At 45.2% G+C, this 20,439-nt stretch overlaps 2 protein-coding genes across 3 annotated transcripts in view; one reads left to right on the top strand and one right to left on the bottom strand.

Annotated features, from left to right (window-relative positions):
- The first annotated feature begins 6,709 nt into the window (after positions 1-6,709).
- LOC143356680 (putative multidrug resistance-associated protein lethal(2)03659) lies at positions 6,710-16,623 on the top strand. Of its 2 annotated transcripts, XM_076792570.1 has the most exons (16): positions 6,710-6,867; positions 8,904-9,008; positions 9,415-9,717; positions 9,817-9,966; positions 10,563-10,990; positions 11,059-11,215; positions 11,295-11,497; positions 11,619-12,025; positions 12,099-12,313; positions 12,373-12,591; positions 12,865-13,048; positions 13,132-13,308; positions 13,388-13,847; positions 13,915-14,287; positions 14,522-15,218; positions 15,460-16,623. In XM_076792570.1, the coding sequence occupies exons 2-16, from the start codon at positions 8,932-8,934 to the stop codon at positions 15,601-15,603; spliced, it is 4,194 nt and encodes a 1,397-aa protein (XP_076648685.1). In that variant the 5' UTR covers positions 6,710-6,867; positions 8,904-8,931; the 3' UTR covers positions 15,604-16,623. The 2 variants fall into 2 exon arrangements, with proteins under 2 accessions (XP_076648685.1, XP_076648686.1); XM_076792571.1 differs by lacking the exons at positions 6,710-6,867; positions 9,817-9,966.
- Positions 16,624-17,055: 432 nt separating this feature from the next.
- The window catches only part of LOC143356689 (interleukin-1 receptor accessory protein-like 1-B), a 236,287-nt gene continuing 232,903 nt past the window's right edge, over positions 17,056-20,439 (bottom strand). The window contains exon 7 of the mRNA XM_076792587.1: positions 17,056-20,150. Within this exon, the coding sequence (XP_076648702.1) occupies positions 19,705-20,150 (446 nt within the window). The 3' untranslated portion in view covers positions 17,056-19,704. The remainder of the gene's footprint in view (positions 20,151-20,439) is intronic.

The following is a 20,439-nucleotide window of genomic DNA, read 5'->3' on the forward strand; positions in this document are numbered from 1 at the left end:
TCTTCTCGTGATTGTTCCTTCAGATTGAAATTGAACTTTGAGGGGAAGAAAACTTTCGTTCGAATCCATTATGACAACAAAGAAAATTAAAGTAAATTCCAGCTTTTTTCGATTATTTATGCGACCACTCGTACCTAAGAACGAAGTTGCTGACGACGTTCGCTGAGTTTAGCGTACAGTTGGACCAATTGCGTCGCGGTAAATCGGCCGAACGATCATTTTTCTATTGCCGGAGCGAGTTAAGGTTAAATTGACGGAAATTCGAATGGAAGGCACAGTAACTAGCGAAATGCTCAGCACGAAACGGACTATAGGCCCCGTTTAATCCGCACGGGGGTGCCCGGCCACGATTATTTATCGTCCTCATTCTGTACACGCTCGAACCGGGGGTCGGCTCGCTCTTAATTGGATTTAAGGGTCGAAGATTTTATGGTCGGCCACGGGGACTGGCGATTCTCTTGGTGTCCCGTGAAATTCTTTTGTTGCTGCGCCGCAGAGTTCCCTTGAAACGCATCTCGCATCGACGCAGAATCAACGGTGCCGTGAGTCATCGTGCGATTGATCTCTGTTCCATTTTAATTAGTCTGCTCTGCTTAATTTCATTGCGACACTTGCGGTCGGTTTATGGTCTTTCAGAGAACGATGATTCACAGATAATCTGTGAGTTAGTGAATTATTTAATAACGGTTGGAGCTGGAAGTGTGCGCAGATGGGTAACTAAACAGAATCTTGTTCCCCTGATTAACAATTTCACTAAATCGAAAATAAACTATCGTACTAGATTTTTCCGAAAGGTTCTCGAATTTGTTAGAATCGAACAGAGCCTCGTTCTGTTGATCAATAATGTGACCCGATCGAAAATAAAGTACTATACTAGACTCTGTTTTACCATTTTTCGTTCCCGCTGAAAGTTCTAAATGTATTCGCAATACAATTGTGACTAGATTTCTGAATTTCATGGAAGATCAGATTGTCAATCGATTTACGAACCGCGCGTGCAGCCTCGCCGAGAAGCCCATAACAGCGGTGTTACAGGTCATTATGCAACCCAGAGCATTGACGCAACTCAGATCTGATCGGCGCAGAACCGATCCCTGGGAAATCTTGAATTACACGTTTTATATGTATCGATCTGGCTCGGAGAATTGAAAGGGCGACTGGCGGCTGCTCTTGCGTTGATCTCTCTCTCTCTCTCTCTCTCTCTCTCTCTCTCTCTCTCTCTCTCTCTCTCACTCTCTCTCTCTCTTTGTCCACGATTATGCCATAAGGCTGCTTGGCCTTGCTCTTCTGCGAATTTCCAATTCGTAACACAAACGCCGCAAGAATAAGAGGATATTCTCCAGTGACATTTGCAGGCTCCTTTAGCGATATTTTTTCTCCGCAATCGGGAAGCTATTTTGTATTGGTCTTTTTGCATACGTATTTACCATTACTTCAAGCACGTAATATATTATTTTCAGGCCAAAATATTGCAAAATGCATGAACTGCACTTTGTCTTCTTTCTTGAAAAAGAAAAGGGTGCTCTTGTTCGAAGTGCCATTTTCACTTCTCCTTTGGGATTTTTTTCAGAGAAATCGGGCAACTGTTCTGCCTTGATTTTTTGCACATATAATAACCAATGTTTGGAGCGTGTAATATATTTTTTTCAAGCCAAAATACGTAAAAATGCATGAACTGCACTTTGTTGTCGCACTTTGACTTCTTTCTTGAAAAAGAAAAGGGTGTCCTTGTTCGGAGTGCCATTTTCACGTCTCCTTCGGGATTTTTGTCAGAGAAATCAGTCAACTGTTCTGCCTTGATTTTTTGCACATATATTAACCATTGTTTGGAGCATGTAAAATATTTTTTTCAAGCCAAAATACGTAAAAATGCATGAACTGCACTTTGTTGTCGCACTTTGACTTCTTTCTTGAAAAAGAAAAGGGTGCTCTTGTTCGGAGTGCCATTTTCACGTCTCCTTCGCGATTTTTTTCAGAGAAATCAGTCAACTGTTCTGCCTTGATTTTTTGCACATATATTAACCATTGTTTGGAGCATGTAAAATATTTTTTTCAAGCCAAAATACTGAAAAATACACGAGTTGCACTTTCTTGGACAAAGTCTTCTTTTCCTAAAAGAAAATGGTGTTCTTGTTTGGGGTGCCATTTTCAGGAAAACGGAAGAGTCGCCGCAGGACGAAGAAGAAAAATTCGTCGATCGATTTACGCAGGATCGCTGGCGATTTTTCCGCGAGACGGGGGTGGATCGTCGAAACAGGTGCGTACAATGGAATTACCGGGCGACAGATTAACGGGACAATGGAAATATCCGATGCACGGCCTATTGTCGCATCGATCTTCAATCTGTCACGGGGGGGCCCGGCGTCAAAACGCGAAACAAAGCGGTCGCGTCTGCGGATGACAGGACAGGATCCGAACGCATGAATGGACGGTCGCGAGCATTATAATGGACATTCCGGGGCAATGGCGCGGCTCGAGTGTCCGCGGCCGGTTGCATAAGCCCGCTCGATGTCCTCTCGTTAATGGGACCCCGTGGCTTCTACCCGTCCCTCGACAAGTGGCCCTTCGCATTTCCAATGAGAACCCGATCCTTTCGACCTCTGTTCGACGATTACCAAGGGAAAAATGATCGAGCATCATCTACCGCGAATTGTACGCCACCATGGACCATTGGACTCTGACTATGGTGTTCCATTTGCGAAATAACGTGGGAGTTCTGAGTTTACGCTTGCGTACTTGTTTGTATATTGAATGTAATTTATTGCTAAAAAGAAGATTTTTCAATTTTATCAGAACTGTGAATTTAACGGTATCATAATAAAATAGTATGCATAAAATTATTCACTTTCCGATTTCTTCGTTGTGTAATGATACAAGAGAATGTTACTGTTTTACAAATTTTTAGAAATGTAGGTATGAGTTTCTGGATGACCTGGATGATAATTATTTTTTAAATAATTACAGCGACTCCGAACGAGCACACGAAAGAAAAATCCGGCAGCGAGTTGCTCGGTACACCATGGAACAGAGTTGATTTAGGGCGTATCCCCTAATCGTCGCTCGCACGAGCGCGAACGGAAGAAGGATGGGGGGGGGGGGGAGTGTTCGAAGATAGGTTGAGCTTCTCTCGCTTTCTTCCCTTCCCCTCTTTTTCTCTCCTCGCTCCCCTAAGTTCCCCGTTTCCTTACGTCATCCTCATAGCTGAGTCACGCCGTTCCCCTCTCTCCACGGGGTCCCATAAACCTCTGCCACCCTCGGTCATACACCTTAAGGAAGCCGACCCACCCCTGGAACACGTTCGAGAGGGGTGAGTGGCCGATTGCGTGGGCGGTTGTTCGTGGATTATCGGATTTTGCACCATGTTTCGACAACCGGGATCGTTGTTTGCCGAGAAATCGGAACGTGATGCTGTTCGATGGGATTTCGCGGTTGATTAGTCGGTGTTCTTCTGCAGTGATAATTAATTACTAGACTGGCGAATGTTTGGGTCAAATAAATACTGTCCGATTCGATTTCATTTCCGAGTGTAAAAGTCATGTGCAGCGATCGGTCGAGTGAACAAGCGGCGATGACGTCACGCAGGAACGAGAGGAATGAGGAGGATGATGGAAGGGATCGGAATGGAACGATAGGGCCGGCTGGGATGAGGATCGAGACCGGATGCGAGCGTCTCCGCCGAGATAAAGATAGCTCCCGGGCCTTCTTGTTGCGTTCCCCGGTTCATAAAACGTCATCTTCCTATTACCGAGTTCCACGTAAGCGCATAGAAAGTCCTTTGATGCTCGGGACGGGACCTCAAAGGACTCCCTTGAAGAAGGAATCCGCGAGAGATACGGGCGATGATGCTTAAAAATCGGCTGACCGTCCGGCGAACTCTTTCGCTTCCAGCGAAACACGATTTTTTCGTGCGAACAGGACTACCATTCAGAATTACACAAGAGTTAGTGCAAATGTGGTATAGCGAAGACTGCAACTCGCATGGTTTCACCCTGAGTTCCTCCCAAATCCCTCCATCGATCACAAAGAGAAGATTCATGCCCTAGCCTGGGCACTCCGAACGCCAAAATACGATTTTTATTTAAACGAGGTTTCCATTCAGAATCGCCTAACACCGAACGGAAATCCTAGCACAGCGAAGACTACAATGAGCATCGCTTCGCGTTCAATATCATCCAGATCCCTCCATCAATCACAAGACAAGATCCTCTATCTAGAGGACCTAGGATGCCATCGAAAGATTGAAGACCTGGAATTCCAATTTGCTCCGCTCGATAATCGGTACGGGAATCGATGCATCGGAGTCATGGCGGTTCCCATTCGGCGATTCAACAGAGGAATGTCTCCCCTGCCCGCCTGCCCCCCTGCGGCTTGTGTAATCCTAAATGAATAAGCGTGTAGGTGCAGCCGGGGGATTGCGCCAGCGGGACACGCTCTCGGACCTTTCGATCAACGACACGTGCAACTCGCTCGACAATAACCGCGGGACCGGCGCGCGGCGCATTGGTGCCATAACCGGGGGTGTCATAACCCTTGCCGATCGTTGCGCAAGGAGCCGAGCCCGATCGTATCGGCGCCCGTTCCCGGGTTAGGCTCGTTTAGCTCGGGACAAATTCACGGATCGCTTCACACCGGATCGATACGCGTGTCTATGCACGGTGCTGATCGGTATCGTCGCGTTCCACGACGTTGACGAAACCGTGGAAAACGTTGTCCAGCCCCCTGTCTTTCTGCCGAGACCATTATAATTCACGGGGCACCGTGGTACAGTTGTCAAGTAGACTGCGAGTCTGTTTGCAAAATAAAAATTTTCTGCGTTGAGGCACGTAAAACCATTTTCCGCCTATTTTTGTCGGTAATGTGGTCACTCTACCTTATCGCGAATCTACGAAGACCGGGATTTAGGGAAAATAGGAGCCAAATAAAAAGTTCTTTTTCCCTTCAACGATTTCAAACAGTTGCAAAATAGTAGATCGGTGGTCCGAAATTCTTCTACCATTTAGAAACCCTATCGTTAGTGATCGGTAAAAAATGTATAATAATGATATACACAACTACTGACTGGTGTGATTAGTCGGTCGATACACAGTAGAATTTAATCATGTAATTAATAACGCAAAATAAATAGTTTATAAATAAATCTTACATGAGGCAAATGATTCTTGCCGATTTCACCATAAGACACAATGCAAATTCCGGCAAGAATCATCTGCTCCTGAAAATCTGAAAATAGCGCCATTTCCCGTAGTAGCAAAACGCTCAAACTTGTCACCAAATTTACCGACAGAGCTGGCTTTTTGGAAATAGTGGCGCCACCTATGAAGAAGAGACGCACACACGAGGCCAATCACCTTTTTTCTTATTGTACTGGCTTTAGTTTGGCCCGTAACAGAGAAGAAATGCGAGTGCTCACGCTCGGGGTTTTAGTGTCCCCACTTTTCCTGCATCATCTTTTTAGCCTGAAACAGAACCTGTATCATCTTTTTAGCCTGGACCAGAATCTGCATCATCTTTTCAGCCTGTATTAGAACCTGCATCATCTTTTAGGATCAGAACTTACATAGAAGAGCCTCTTTTAACATAGAAGTAGCATCCACTCTGGCATTAGTTGGAATTCGCTGCTAACGATGCAGGTAAGATGATGCAGGTTCTGGTCCAGGCTAAAAAGATGATGCAGGTTCTGGTCCAGGCTAAAAATTAGGTTTAAAGCCTGGCTATCTCAGCTCTGTCGATAACTTTTCGCTAGCAGTTTGAGCCTTCTGCCGCTACGTCGAATGGCGCTATTTCCAGATTTTATGGAGCAGATGATTCTTGCCGGAATTTGCATAACATCTCACAATCTCACAATCTCACAGAGACGGCAAGAATCGTCTGCGCTAGCCTTAGGTGGAAATAGACTTTTGCAACATGAGACAATTGACGCAAATATCGTTCGTAGATTTCTAAATTGGTAAAGTACACAAGGTACTAGAGCTATTTTTACACCTAGTTCGTTCACCTGTCAAATTCATTCACAACGAAAGACAGCATGAAAATCCTGATGTCCCAGCGTCATAGCAGATGGCGCTTCGATGTACTTTTCACGTTTCTGCAAAACCCCTTCTCCTCCTTTTTTGCTAAATTCAAAATAGAATATACTGCACACAAGAGTAGACCAATCCCATATTAATCGTCCACAGAAGAAGCGCAGTATCCTAAATTCCCGAACTCCCGATAACATCGAGCGTGACACGAAGATGGTAATGGGACTGCACCGAATCAGAGAAACGCGTTCTAGAGAAACCCATTGGCTGATTGATCTATTCGTATACCTCGCCATTGCCCATGTCGTAACGAAGCACAACACCGTGATTTTTGTATAGTCATCCGCATGACATCAGAGTCCAATACTCACGCAATCTATGTATATGGCAACTTTTTTTATCTTAATGACATTGCTTTTTCGACAGGTCCACAGCGATCCATGATAAACGGGGTGTCGGCTTAGATAACGAAATCCGATTTTCATGGTTCCATCGAGAGATGCCGCGGGGATCGTGAAACCCGCCGTCGCGTCGCGTCGTCGTCGCGACGAAAAAGAGATGACGACGATATTGACGATGATACGGAAAAGCCTAGGAGGCGTACACTGATCCGTACACCGCAAGGTATATCCAATCTATCAGAGCCGTTGTTCTTGATCACGTGTCAATTTAAGGTTAACCAATGACACATACGAGCATCGAGCAGTCGTGCGCCAGTCGAGTAACGGCCTTCTACTTAACTGGATGTGGGCTGTCATTCAAGTCAAGCAAGCGATCAAAGAGTAATGGGCCAGTAACGTGTTGGGAATTAGACAGGATCGTATCATCGTTATCGTCGTCGTCGATCGTAAGTCAGACGAAACCACGCCGGGACCGAAACGTTTCCTCGTTGTATCCTCGTGTCTAGACACTATCGCTTGCCTAATTCATCATTCGCTGCATCGAAACGTGCTTGCACCAACAAAGACTCCTCCGAATATATCTCGAAACGTGTCGGACGTGATCTGCCAATTCTCATCGTCAATTGTTATACACGTTCGATCGCGACGCCGTCACGGGGTAGCTCGCGTTTTCCCACGCATTACATAAGTTCATTTCCACCGACTATGTTATCTTTGTGTCAGCGCGACACGCTGCTCTTCCGCAAAATCCCCGGTTAGCATCATCTTCCGCCCCGGGGATTTTTCCTGACGCTAACGTTAACCGTCGCAATGATACTCGTTGTGGACGGGTATGATCGCGTCGAACGCCGCTATCACGCGTGTGAATCGATTTCAATCATGTATACGTGATTGATTACGCGCTCGGCGACACAATGCATTACCTATCGCCATCCAGCGTAACATAATTGCTCGAGCGGGAGCTGTTATTATCAACTATCTCGAAAAACCGGTAATTGTGAACCAGAAAAGAGAGATAACCGAGACAAGCGGAATGTTTTTATCTTTATTGCGCGCCGCTTACTGTTGCTAAAATTCGATTCGAAAACGGCGCACGCCACCGGTCTCTCTCGCCGGTTTTCACAGCAAGTGTATACGAATTTGTGAATTTTTTGTTATTGTTCAAACGAACACCGGGAGTCTACTCAATCGTTTCTCTGTGAACAGAAACATCTTTTCACGGCGCTGAATACGAAATGATCTTTTTTGTGCCGAACCGTGTGTACACACAATTCATTGAGTCGAATGTTAATGCGGCACGTTCCGTGTTAGCGAACTTTATTTCGTTTTCTTCGAACGATCTTCTCACGTTTCTTCCGATGAATTTTCTTATAGCCTCTCGTTGTAGGTTTCGCAGTTGAAATACACGGTTGTAAGATCCGCTTTGTTCGAATGCCCTTCGCATTCTTCCGAGAAACGGTTCTGTTGCCCTAAAACCACCGTTACTTCTGGGAAAGAGTTTTTGATTCGCCTGATTTTCGCATGTAGCCCTGCGACGCTCTTGCGACTCGGAACAATTATTATTCACGATAACAAACAGTGATAACATGTAGCCTCTGGATATCTTTTTCTATATCACCCTACGAAAGTTACATATTAAGTTATTCGCTATCGGTACTGCTTAATATAAAGACATTAACTGTTCGCTTTGTGACGCGAGAAAAGCTTACTATACCTTTATTTGCACTTTTCTTGTGTCATTGTCGTCCGTGACTAATTGTATGTTACATTTGTGCATGTCACATGTACCATGAACTCTTTATGCAATGAAGCAAAGCTCAGTATTTCTAGTTTCGTGTTCGAATTATCGGATTAAGCTTATTACGCATCTTATTCACTGTTTCCTCTAACAGCTATGTAACTAACAGATAATATTGTTTGTAGTGTAGGAAAAATTGGTGAAAAGATGATAGTTACAGTGGTTTATCAGACCGATGTGGTTTCCAGAACATATTCCCTATTTGCTAAAGTACTTTATCACTGTGTACATTATTTATCGCAACAAGTGAAAATCTCTTTAAGAATGTGTATGCTTTTATTTACCTACTCTCTGTGAATTATGGTTTATGAAACAAAGATAAGCAAATTTTACTGTCACTCGTTATAAAGTTTGAAAGACCTTGTTAGATAATATGAAAGCACAACTTACCCAATGTTACATTCACCCAATCTTTTGTCATACCGTTATAATTGTTTTTTTCTTTATGTATATAAACTGTAGATCTGTAATTTATTACCTATTAATAAATAAGATGTTTACAAGAACTGTGAAATGTTTGTCACCTGATCCTTTTGTAAAAATCATTTCTTCAGTTATCAATGACTTTGAGTCATTATGTGATTCATTGGATTCTATCACTTGTATATCCTTTCTCATTGTCATTTAACATGATTCACGTTGTTTACGATGTACCGCAGTCGATATAATATCAAATTCTTTCAGGTGTGACAAACAAATAAATGAAACAATCATGGACGGCAAAGTGAAGGCAGAAAAAAGAAACAATCCGCGTCATGGGGCAAATCCTTTAAGTTCTATGACGTTCTCGTAAGTGCGACGGAAAATTCTATAATCAACAAAACACTCCGTAATTTTTTCTTTCTTTGTCATTGTCAATAAGAACACGAAATCAAGGCAATAAATGAGCGTCGATTTAAAAGAATGTTCGTATCAGATACAAATAAACCTTCGGCAAATAAAAGGAGAACTATCTAAAATACCTGTAACAGAAACTCCGTTTTGTTATCTCTAATCAATTACCAATGATAATAAAAACTCAAAAACACAGTGATAAGCCTGATTTAATATACAGTGTAGTGTTGTCTTGGCTTTAAAGATAATAAAATCTCAAATCAAATGACCTAAAAATATCTCTTGATTAATTATATCACTAATTGATACAGTTATGTAACAACGAAACTGATCTCCCTTTTTTTTTAATTATTTTTAACAGATGGGTTTTAGGTACTTTTTGGGAGGGTTACCGCCGAGATCTAGAAGTAGGAGATTTATACAAACCTCTGAAGGAACACAAAAGCAGCGTTTTAGGCTCGCAGATTACGAAAGCATGGGAAAAGGAAATGGAGGCCTACGAAAAACGGAAACAGCTCAGTGAAACGAAAAACGCCAATAGCAAAACGTACGATGTGAGAAGTAAAGTGAAGACGCCCAGTTTAACGAAAGTGCTTATCAAATGTTTCGGCTTTAAATTATTGATGTACGGATTAATTTTAGCCGTAATGGAGATTTTACTCAGGTAAATAGAACGGCGGGTCTACAGCTCAACATACAAATACGTAGACTAGTCTAAATATTATTTTAAGAGATACTAAAAGTATTTCTATTGCCTGTTCAGATTATCACAGCCCATGTTTCTTGGCCTCCTAATTCGTTACTACAATCAGAGAAAAGGTAGACACTATGTGCCCCTGCATAGTGTTGTACTGCCTCGAACACGCAACTCGTCTGAACCACAAGTTCACGAAGACGAAGATGCGACGAGATCGTTAAGTCCCTAAACTTCCTTGCCTTCTGTACCTATTGTACTAATTCTTTCACGCATCCTGTTTCTTAGAGATACAATCACTAGACTGTGGATTTTATTCATTTATGACAAAAATGACTGGATACCGTGAAAACGCTTAAGGAATTGAAAAATCTTACTGTATTACCTCCAGCTGATTCAAATGATTGGGAAAAGAGCTGAACGTCTACGTGGCTTCTGTGTCTTGCAATTAATGCAGACAATCTTTATTTCGCGTGAAAATCCGCAGTCTAATAATTACCGTTGAAGTTTCCACGATAACCCATTAAACTTCGAGATGTTTGGTTCGTTTACCGTGTTGCGTAGCGTTTATTTAATCCCTCAGACGGTCGAGACCTTTTGCGACTTCATAAGCTGCACGCCTAGATCCTTTTAGTCTCTATTCGGAAATCCATATTGCAATATAATTTTGCTAAAGGCAAGTGCAATGGTGAAACTCTCAAAATTAATGACCTCGTGGCCACAATATGATAGTGAATTTAGTTTGAGATTTGAGCATGCTACCTCAGTGTGTATACACGTTGATCGTCCCACTAATTTCGCTTTATTATATACAGGGTGCTACAGCCGATATTCCTTGGAAGACTGTTGAAATACTACAGCAGTCCCAATGAAATTACAAAAGAGGAAGCCTACTGGTACGCAACCGGCGTGATATTATGTTCAGCGTTGCTAATATTTGTCATTCACCCGTACATGATGGCCATCCTTCACATGGGCATGAAGATGCGCGTGGCTTGTTGCTCGTTGATATACAGGAAAGCGTTGAAACTCTCGAGGACAGCACTGGGCGAAACGACAGTAGGACAAGCGGTAAATCTGTTGTCCAACGACGTGAACCGATTCGATGTAGCGATTATATTTTTGCATTATTTATGGATCGGGCCGCTCGAGACCGTTATCGTTATGTACTTTATGTACAGAGAAGTTGAAATATCGGCTATCATCGGGGTCGCAGTGCTATTGTTGTTCGTACCGTTGCAAGGTAAACACCATAATCTCCGTTATCGAATACAGTTTGGTTTGTCTAACATTCGATCCTGTGTACAATAGGTTGGTTGGGTAAAAAGTCTTCGATCCTGAGACTTAAGACTGCCATAAGGACGGACGAGAGGGTTCGATTGACCAACGAGATCATCAGCGGTATCCAGGCGATCAAAATGTACACCTGGGAGAAGCCTTTCAGCGCCCTGGTCGAGAGAGCAAGAAAGTAATTACACAATAGAGTAATCTGTTGCCCGGAAATAATCCAAGAACTTTTATATCGATTCTATGCGGAATGATTGCAGGAAAGAGATCAACGTTGTCAAGCTCACGTCGATGATCAGGGGTGTCACCATGTCTTTCATCATGTTCAGCACCAGGATGTCGCTCTTCATTACTATACTTGCTTACGTGTTATACCCTCATAAAATAACTGCCGAGAAGGTCTTCATGTTGACCGCCTATTATAATATTTTACGTCAGACGATGACTGTCTTTTTCCCGCAAGGTAAGCATCGTCAACTCTCATTAAAATAGTGAATAAACGAGTCTCTCGTGGGTTCCTCGAGAAATTTCTTGGACAATATAATTGCGAGTACGACTATTAAAACGAACGTTCGATCGCGCAGGTATAACGCAAATAGCGGAGGCGATGGTCTCCATAAAGCGTCTAGAAAAGTTCATGATGTACGATGAGGTCGAGCCCCACGACGAGGCGAATAAATGCAACAGCGTAGATTCGAGCACCGAGAAGAACAAAAGCGACTTGAACGGTACAACGAAAGAAGGGAACGACGCGACAGACAGGACAGACAGGACAGACAAGATTAACACGAACAACGGAAACTCCTCCATGGTTCTGAAGAATGTCTGCGCCAGGTGGATGGCCGACGAAGAGGAGGACACGTTGAAGAACATCAACATCGACTTGAGGCAGGGCGAGCTGCTCGCCGTGGTCGGCCAAGTCGGCGCCGGTAAAAGTAGTTTGCTCAACGTGATACTGAAGGAGCTACCGGTGAACAGTGGCACCGTACAAGTGTGTATCCTTATCGCGCACCGACTGTTTACCGTGCGCGGTCTTCTAATGTTCTTTCATTTTATTCGCACAGATAAACGGCAAGATAGCGTACGCCAGTCAAGAACCGTGGCTGTTTGCCGGCTCTGTCAGACAAAACATACTATTTGGCAAGAAGATGGACACGTTCCGATACGATCGCGTGGTCAAGGTCTGCCAATTGAAGAGGGATTTCACTCTGCTGCCATATGGCGATAAAACCATTGTCGGCGAAAGAGGTATCAGTCTCTCTGGCGGACAGCGTGCTAGGTAATTACGATAACGTCGGCAGATGAAACGAACCGTCGCTCATCCATCAATTTCTGCAGAATCAACCTGGCCAGAGCTGTGTACGCACAGGCTGATCTGTACTTGTTCGATGATCCGTTGAGCGCTGTCGATGCCCACGTGGGCAAGCACATGTTCGAGGAGTGCATCGACAGATTCTTGAGGGGAACCACCAGGATACTCGTGACGCATCAGCTGCAATACCTGCGGAACGTCGACAGGATCATCGTGTTGAAGGACGGCCACATTCATGCGGAGGGGTGGGTTTCGTTATTCAACTATTTCCTCTTAGCCCGTTGACGCACTTTACAAAAACATCTGAAAAAAATTAGGAACATTACTTTCGACGATACCTGACTACTGAATTTTTATAAAACTAGTATCTCTAAAATTTCTATGTTTCGAGATTTCTAATTTTTGAAATACGTCTGCCTGATCTGAGAAATGTGACAAAAGTACACGTTAATAATCATGGTAACACGAAACTTGTGAAGTGATATAGCATGTATATATCTTTCTATCGTTCTTCACAGTTCTTACGACGAGTTGACCAGAATGGGAATAGACTTTGGAAGGTTGGCGGAGAACCAAGATCCCGAAGAAGAGGAACGAAAGCTATCGTCCGCCCCACCTAGCAGAAGCAACTCGAGGAATGCCAGTATTACGTCGTTAAGCTCATACATGAGTACCGGGACCGAGAAGCTGGATCCTGTCGAGGTACTCATTCGATAAGTACATGGTACTAGTAACGCTGTGTTGAATCGCCGGGACAATTACAAAATCTTGTGTGACTTTTGCAGGTGGAAGAGACGCGTTCGAAGGGAAAAGTTTCCGGCGAGGTCTACTCGGGGTATCTGAAGGCAGGTGGAAACTGGTGCATCGTGCTCATAGTGTTCCTCCTGTGCGTGCTGTCGCAGTTAGCTGCGAGCGGCGGCGACTACTTTATCTCACAGTGGGTCAACATGGAAGAAAAATTCGTGAGCATCAACTTTTTCAACCGTCGGAAAGCGAACGCTTCTTATCGTTAACAGACCTCTCAGTGAATTGTCTTTTCAGGTAACAGATTACGACAACGGTACGCTGGAAGTGCATTGGGATAGCCCCATCACTCGCGACATTTGTATATACTTGTACAGTGCTCTGACTGTCCTAACGATAGGCGTCACTCTGGTCCGTTCGTTCATATTCTTCTCGACATGCATGAAGGCGTCCATCAAGCTACACGACCGGATGTTCCGCAGCATCAGCCGCGCGACGATGCGTTTCTTCAACACGAACACGTCCGGTCGTGTTCTGAACCGATTTTCGAAGGACATGGGTGCCATAGACGAATTGTTACCCTCCGCGATGATTGACTGCATACAAATTGGTCTCAGTCTTCTAGGTATCATAGTGGTGGTAGCTATGGCCAACCCGTGGCTATTAATACCCACAGTAGTCATAGGAATTATTTTCTATTACCTTCGAGTCTTCTATCTGTCCACCAGTCGAAGCGTGAAACGACTTGAAGGAGTCAGTGAGTATTTAGTATAAACGAAATAAAACATTGTAAGCATCGTAGGCTAACATCGATTGATTTCTAGCTCGATCACCGGTCTTCGGACACTTGAACGCGACTCTCCAAGGGCTGCCAACAATTCGCGCGTTCGAGGCGGGCGAAATCTTGACGAAGGAGTTCGACAATCACCAAGACTTGCACTCGTCCGCTTGGTACATATTCATAGCGACCTCGAGAGCTTTCGGCTTCTGGCTGGACCTCTTCTGCGTCCTCTACATCGTCCTAGTTACGTACAGCTTCTTGATCTTAGAGGACAGCCTCGGCACAACACTCGGAGGCAACGTGGGTTTGGCCATCACGCAAAGTATCGGGTTGACTGGCATGTTCCAATGGGGTATGCGACAGAGCACCGAGCTGGAGAACCAGATGACATCCGTCGAACGAGTGTTGGAGTACAGGTAGGTCTTCCAACGACCTAGCTACCTCGGTCCACACATCATATTGAGATGAAACTCGTAGGGGCCGTAGGTGAGGGGGATAGGACTCTGAATATAAAATTTTAGCTGCGGGTCTTTATTAGTTTCCGAGATATGTCAGCATACTAGAATCCCTCCAAATTTCATCTCGTACTATATCCAGATTTTCTTCCCGAAACTTCACGCATAACCCTTAACCCTGCGATCACCTTCTAGCAAAGTGGACAGCGAGCCGCCATTGGAAAGTACACCCGAGAAGAAGCCAAAAGACTCTTGGCCAGAGGAGGGCAAGATCGAGTTCAAGAACCTGTCGTTAAGGTACGATCCAGCGGAGGCTCCAGTGCTGAAGAGTTTGAATTTCGTCGTCAATCCTCAAGAGAAGATAGGCATCGTTGGTAGAACGGGCGCTGGAAAATCGTCCTTGATCTCGGCTTTGTTCCGGCTGACAGACCTGGAAGGCGTGATCGAGATAGATGGGGTGAAGACTAACGAGATCGGCCTCCACGACTTGCGTGGCAAGATCAGTATCATACCTCAAGAGCCGTTCCTCTTCTCGGGCTCGCTGCGAAGGAACTTGGACCCTTTCAGCAGCTACAACGACGACGTGCTCTGGCAAGCGTTGGACGAGGTCGAGCTGAAGGAGATGGGTCTGGAGGCACACATAAACGAGGGCGGCTCTAATCTCAGTGTGGGACAACGCCAGCTCGTGTGTCTCGCTCGAGCTATCGTCAAGAATAACCCGATCCTCGTTCTCGACGAGGCTACGGCGAACGTAGATCCTCGCACCGACGAGCTGATTCAGGTGACGATCCGCAAGAAGTTCGCCCGGTGCACCGTGCTGACTATCGCCCACAGGCTTAATACGGTCATGGACAGCGACAAGATCTTGGTGATGGACGCTGGTAACGCAGTGGTGAGTTTTTGGTAGACGCCATGTTGATTCTTCCTGGACAATACGGTAGTACTCTACTACAGAGGTGACAAACCTGTGAAACTTTTCTCGCCAATTTTGGGATTTCCGAGTATATTGGGAATCCTAAAATTTTGGAGAACCCTTCCTGATCCCGAATAAAATCCCCGACCCGTCCCAACCCGACATTTTCGGTTCTCGCACACCTCGGCTCTCCACTAATTAAATGTGTGTATCATTGCAGGAATACGATGTTCCATATGTGTTGCTACAAAAGGGCAGCGGGTTCTTGCACAGCATGGTGAGCGAGACAGGTCCAGCAATGGCGGAAGCCTTGAAGGAGGTCGCTCGTGAAAGCTACCAGAACCGCACGTCCACCGCTCTTTGATTACCTTACAAGGAATCGACGAAGTTCCCGATTCGGACCCGTTACTTATAGGCTGTAGCTTCTAATTTTTAATTCGTACCCATTTTTCTACGAATATACCTGAAGATCGTTCAGGAGCCGAATTCACTTCAGGAGTCACACAATAATTCGCCATTTTGTCGGTTCTTTCAGCGGCCGAGTGCGCCGCGTTCCTGGATACAGTATTATCTTCTAGACTGTTTGTAACCGGTTCATTGTCTTTGTACTCGGAAGTAATCGTAGCCTTCGCAGGCCGTCCTGCGGCTTCCTAAAATCGACTGCACTGTGTATACTATTTTTGTATATTGCACACGAGCGTACTTACACATACATATGTGTGTGTATATATATATATATATATATATACATACAGAAACATACACACAGAGCACAACTAAGCGGGACTCGTGCGATTCGTTAGAGGAACGTTTTATACAGGATAAATGTTTTTCCGCCGCCCCGTTTGCGAGTCGGTGCTTAACAAATGGTACAAACGTTGTACTTCAGTCGGGAGGACGGGTGATTTTTTAATTTCCTAATATAGAATTACTTTCGATCGATGATAGCGTACTATGTCGAAACAATTTTTATTAAAACACCGATGTATCAGCCTTATGTACATAATCGCCGAGGAGTACGGAAACTCTTCGGCCCTCTCGCGTTTCCCTGAAGAAACGCGCACGCGGGCGAACACGTGATCCAGCAGGTCCGGCGCGTAATTTGAACTCGCGCGGGAAAACTCTTGGCCAGTTTTTTGTACTGCGTCGAAACGGTACAGGATATTTTTCCTTTTTTATTTTGTCCCTTTGTCGCGAATGCTTCGAGGGAGAATAGAGTTATTCGATCATGTCGCGGTGCTATACTTCTCGTTCGTCGTGGAAACGTGTATTGTACCGGTCGGACGAGAATACGATTGCCTTACGTACAAGTGCCTATGTAATTGAATTGTTACAGAATGAAAAATATAGATGCGGAGCATTTTTTTATGCGTCTGAAAACGACCGAGCGGCTACGTTTTTTCCATTCACACATGATCCGTTCGTGAACGAGAGTGTCTTGGCAGTGTGTCTTGGTCTGTCGTAATCATAGAGTTAGAGAGAAAGAGGGCAACAGAGTCCGACGGTTTCTGGAAATATAAATATTCTCGTTTATTATCGGTTTTCACGAACAACAATGTTTTTTTTTTTGTTTTCTGTTGTCTTGCCACGAAGAGAAACAGCAGACCCTCGCGACATTTTCATTTTCTCGTCTCGTTCGCATTCCCGCCGTCTCGCGGCGCAACCAATCAAGAGACAGCGGCTGTTGGCCAATAGCAGCGCAGATCGCAGCTTCGGCTGCTCCGGAGTCGCGCGCCGTTACGGTGGGACATATAGTGTACTGTTGTGAGGAGGAAAATAAAAATCATGAGAAAGAAAGAGAGAAAAGAATGGTGGATTATTTTTCTGTGAACGCGTCGAATCGTCACGTGTCGTAGATGTGTGCCTGTGCTCTATCGCTAAACGAACAAACGGGTTTCAACTTCTACATCTATACTCTGCTTACTCGGCTCGCAACGATCTCGCTCGCTCCTGTGTGGCGGGCTTTACTGTCCGCCTGACAAATGGCGAGCGCGTCCCCGCGAGACAAGTACACTAGTGTATCGTAATACTGACAGTAAAGAGATTACCATATGACATTAAAATTAAGCTCGCCTCGCGGATCTGTCTGCGCGACACCTAAAGTACACTTATACGCGATCAACGGCTAACATAATGCGCACGAGCGTATCGTGGGAACGCGGCTTAACAGGTAACCCATCTTAATCTGTTCGCACGCGCGGAACGTATCTCGCACACGCTCGCACGATCTATCTGTATAACGCAGTGTGTATATCGTATATTTTACACGTGTCCAGGGCGGTGTGGAATCGTGGAACGAGTCTCGTCGATTAAAACGGGCCACCCTGTAATACAATTACACGTAATAATCAGCTTAACCACTAGAACGACGGGATTATCGTTCAGGTTACGCGCCTCGCGCGGATATACAATTTCTCTAAGTCTTTCGCGAGCCGCGTCGCCGCAACCGATAATCCCTCCTGTATAAAAACAGACGCGTGTGTGTACCTATGCGTATGTATTGTTCGCCTTCGACTCGAGATTACAGCGATATGCAACAACAATAACGGCTAGATCAAAATCACTTGCCGTTTATTTGCGCTGCGGATGTTCATGCGTTCGTAGTTCCCGCGCGACTCGAACCGGAGTAAAAGAGAAATTTAAATAAATAAGTAACGCGATTATTATAATATGAAAACCGTACAATCGTTGACTCTTATTAAATAATTTAAAATATCTGCATGAACATTCGCAGTTTTGTACAAACAAAAACGATGATTACAAATTTCAAACACATTGGCGGCATGGTTGCTAAGAATGGTACTTTTGTCGCGTTCCGCTTTAATCTCTGTTCGAATCGACAATATATGTACATATATATATATATATACGAATATGTATGTATATCTATATATCCTCTCCCCCTTTTTACGTGTATATACAAAAACAGTATAAAATATCTACGTATTCGTTAGAGACTCGTGGACGCGCAGAATTGCGCGCGACCGGGAACGCGGGCTCGTCGAGCACGTGTACGAATGCATTCCGAACAACCGGTGGACCTTAAACGGTTATAAATAAAATACACGGCTAACTAAATAAATAAAGGAGCACCGATATGTATCCAATATATACAAACAGAGAATGAAAAGTCCGTGCAATCGGCGAGCGACGTGACACACTTTCATCTCGTTTTGTTTCTGTCCTTTGTCTCGCCGCGATTTTAAGGCAGCCCTGTCCGGCGCGTTGGCCTCGGTCAGTAAACGTCTTGCAATTCGAACACGATTCAAAAAATGCGGCGCGAAATCTAGGACAGCACTGTCTTAACGTTTTTCTCTCGCAAGACGGAAGACTGCGCTCGTTCATCCGTTTCCTCCTTTCTCAGCTTCATTTTTCAATCGGGGAAGAGATTTTACGCGATAGAAAACAGGGGAAACCGCGAGAAAATGAAACGGTCGGCATCACAGGGAACTGCTTACCGACAGAGACGGACCCGTTGCGGATAAAACAGTTCTCGCGGTTACCGACGCTTCCTATAAAAAGTAATTTCTATAACACGCTCGGGCTATCCTCGGATTCGAATGTCGAGGAGCGTCAAATTCGAGTAAACTTTCTACTAAAAAAAAAAAGAAAAGAAAAAAAAACGAATTAAAATTCTACATCGTTAAAATCGCAAGGAAATGTTTTTCTTTTCAGGGGTGATTTAGAACAATCAGTCGCAGTCTTTTGAAACTCTCAAGATTTTCTTCGGCGTTTAAATCGAATTCTCGTGATTGTCGCGAAACGTTTCGCTGTTTAAGGGCGAACGAATGAAACGGAACGTATCGTTTCGGTGCGTTTCGAGATCGAAGTGTTTCAGCCCCCGTTCTCCAATCCGAGGGATCAACGGTTATGGGATGTTCGTGTCGAATTCGGAACGGTCGCGATCGGGACGCTGGAATGCTGGTTTGCGAAAAGGATAAACGCGGTACCCGTGATCCTTCTCGATGGACGCCCGTTGGTCCGGCTCGTTCCGCGCCAAAATTTAACAGCAGGTTACCGGCCGTAAAACGGGCGTAACGGTTATAACCGGGGCCCTCGAAATGTAATTCGGAAATGGAACGCTTCCGTCGAGAGCGGTTCGAGAGTTGCACGGCGGCCGTTACCTCTTCCGGTAACGTTTTTCGAGCGCGCGCTCGCTTCGGGTGCGACTTTAACAATTCAGCTGCGAAGTCGTTGCCGAACATTGGCGAAACTCGCGCGTGCACTTCGCCGATTCGAGAACGGTTTCCTGCGGAACTTCGAAAATCGACGAACTTTCGGTCGCCGTGACTGTCGTTTGCGATTCTCGCACCTCTCCGTGCGATCTGTTCTCGAATACCCAACGCGAGCAACGGCAATTTCTCAAAGCGATTTCCCACTCGTCTCCCGATGACCGAGGAAAGGAAGAAACGGAGGAACCGATTTTAGTCGATGTTCCACCGATTACTTTCGCGAGAACCCCATTTTACACCAACACTTCGAGGCTCTCGCGCGATCGTGCTTTTTGTTGACCGCATTTCCCGTTCGCTTGGACAATCATGGCGACCGATTGACATCCGGTATCGTTGGCGATCGGTCGAACAGGTGGCATCGCCAGTCGGAGCTGGTACCAGAACTTCCGGTTGTTTGCGCCGCCGGTGGTGCCGCCGCCCTCTTCCCAGGTCAAGATCTTCAGACGATCCAGCGACAGTTCACCGGTGTCGTTGCAGCCTCTGGTCGATCGTTTCGCGATCGTCGTCACGCTGGGCAACTCTTTCGTTGCCACCACTATCGATCGCGTTGCCAGCGACGATATTTGCTTCAGAACAGCACCGACACTCGTCTCGTTCCACACGTTGGCCAGGGAGGCTGGGCTCAGGACTATGATCACTCTGCGGCTGGATGCTGCGTGGGGCCCGATCTCCAAACCCCCTAAAATCAGATTACGCGTGTTACGCAAGGGAACTTCACAGCATGATCCTTAACGTAAAACTTGGCCTGAATCTTTATCGTCGTGTGTCTCATGAACAGACTGCGGATTTTATGCGTTTCTGACAAAAATGATCAGCTCTCGATTGCAACAGTGAAAACATTACAATTAAAAAATGCTGTTATATTATTTTCAGAGCTGTTTACGGCGGACTAGGATGTATCTTTTTGGAGGGTAGAACTTCCAACCCCTATTCCCAGGGGACTAAGCACCCACCCGAGGAGCTTCCCT

Source organism: Halictus rubicundus, chromosome 8 (assembly GCF_050948215.1).
Source record: "Halictus rubicundus isolate RS-2024b chromosome 8, iyHalRubi1_principal, whole genome shotgun sequence".
NCBI lineage: Eukaryota > Metazoa > Arthropoda > Insecta > Hymenoptera > Halictidae > Halictus > Halictus rubicundus.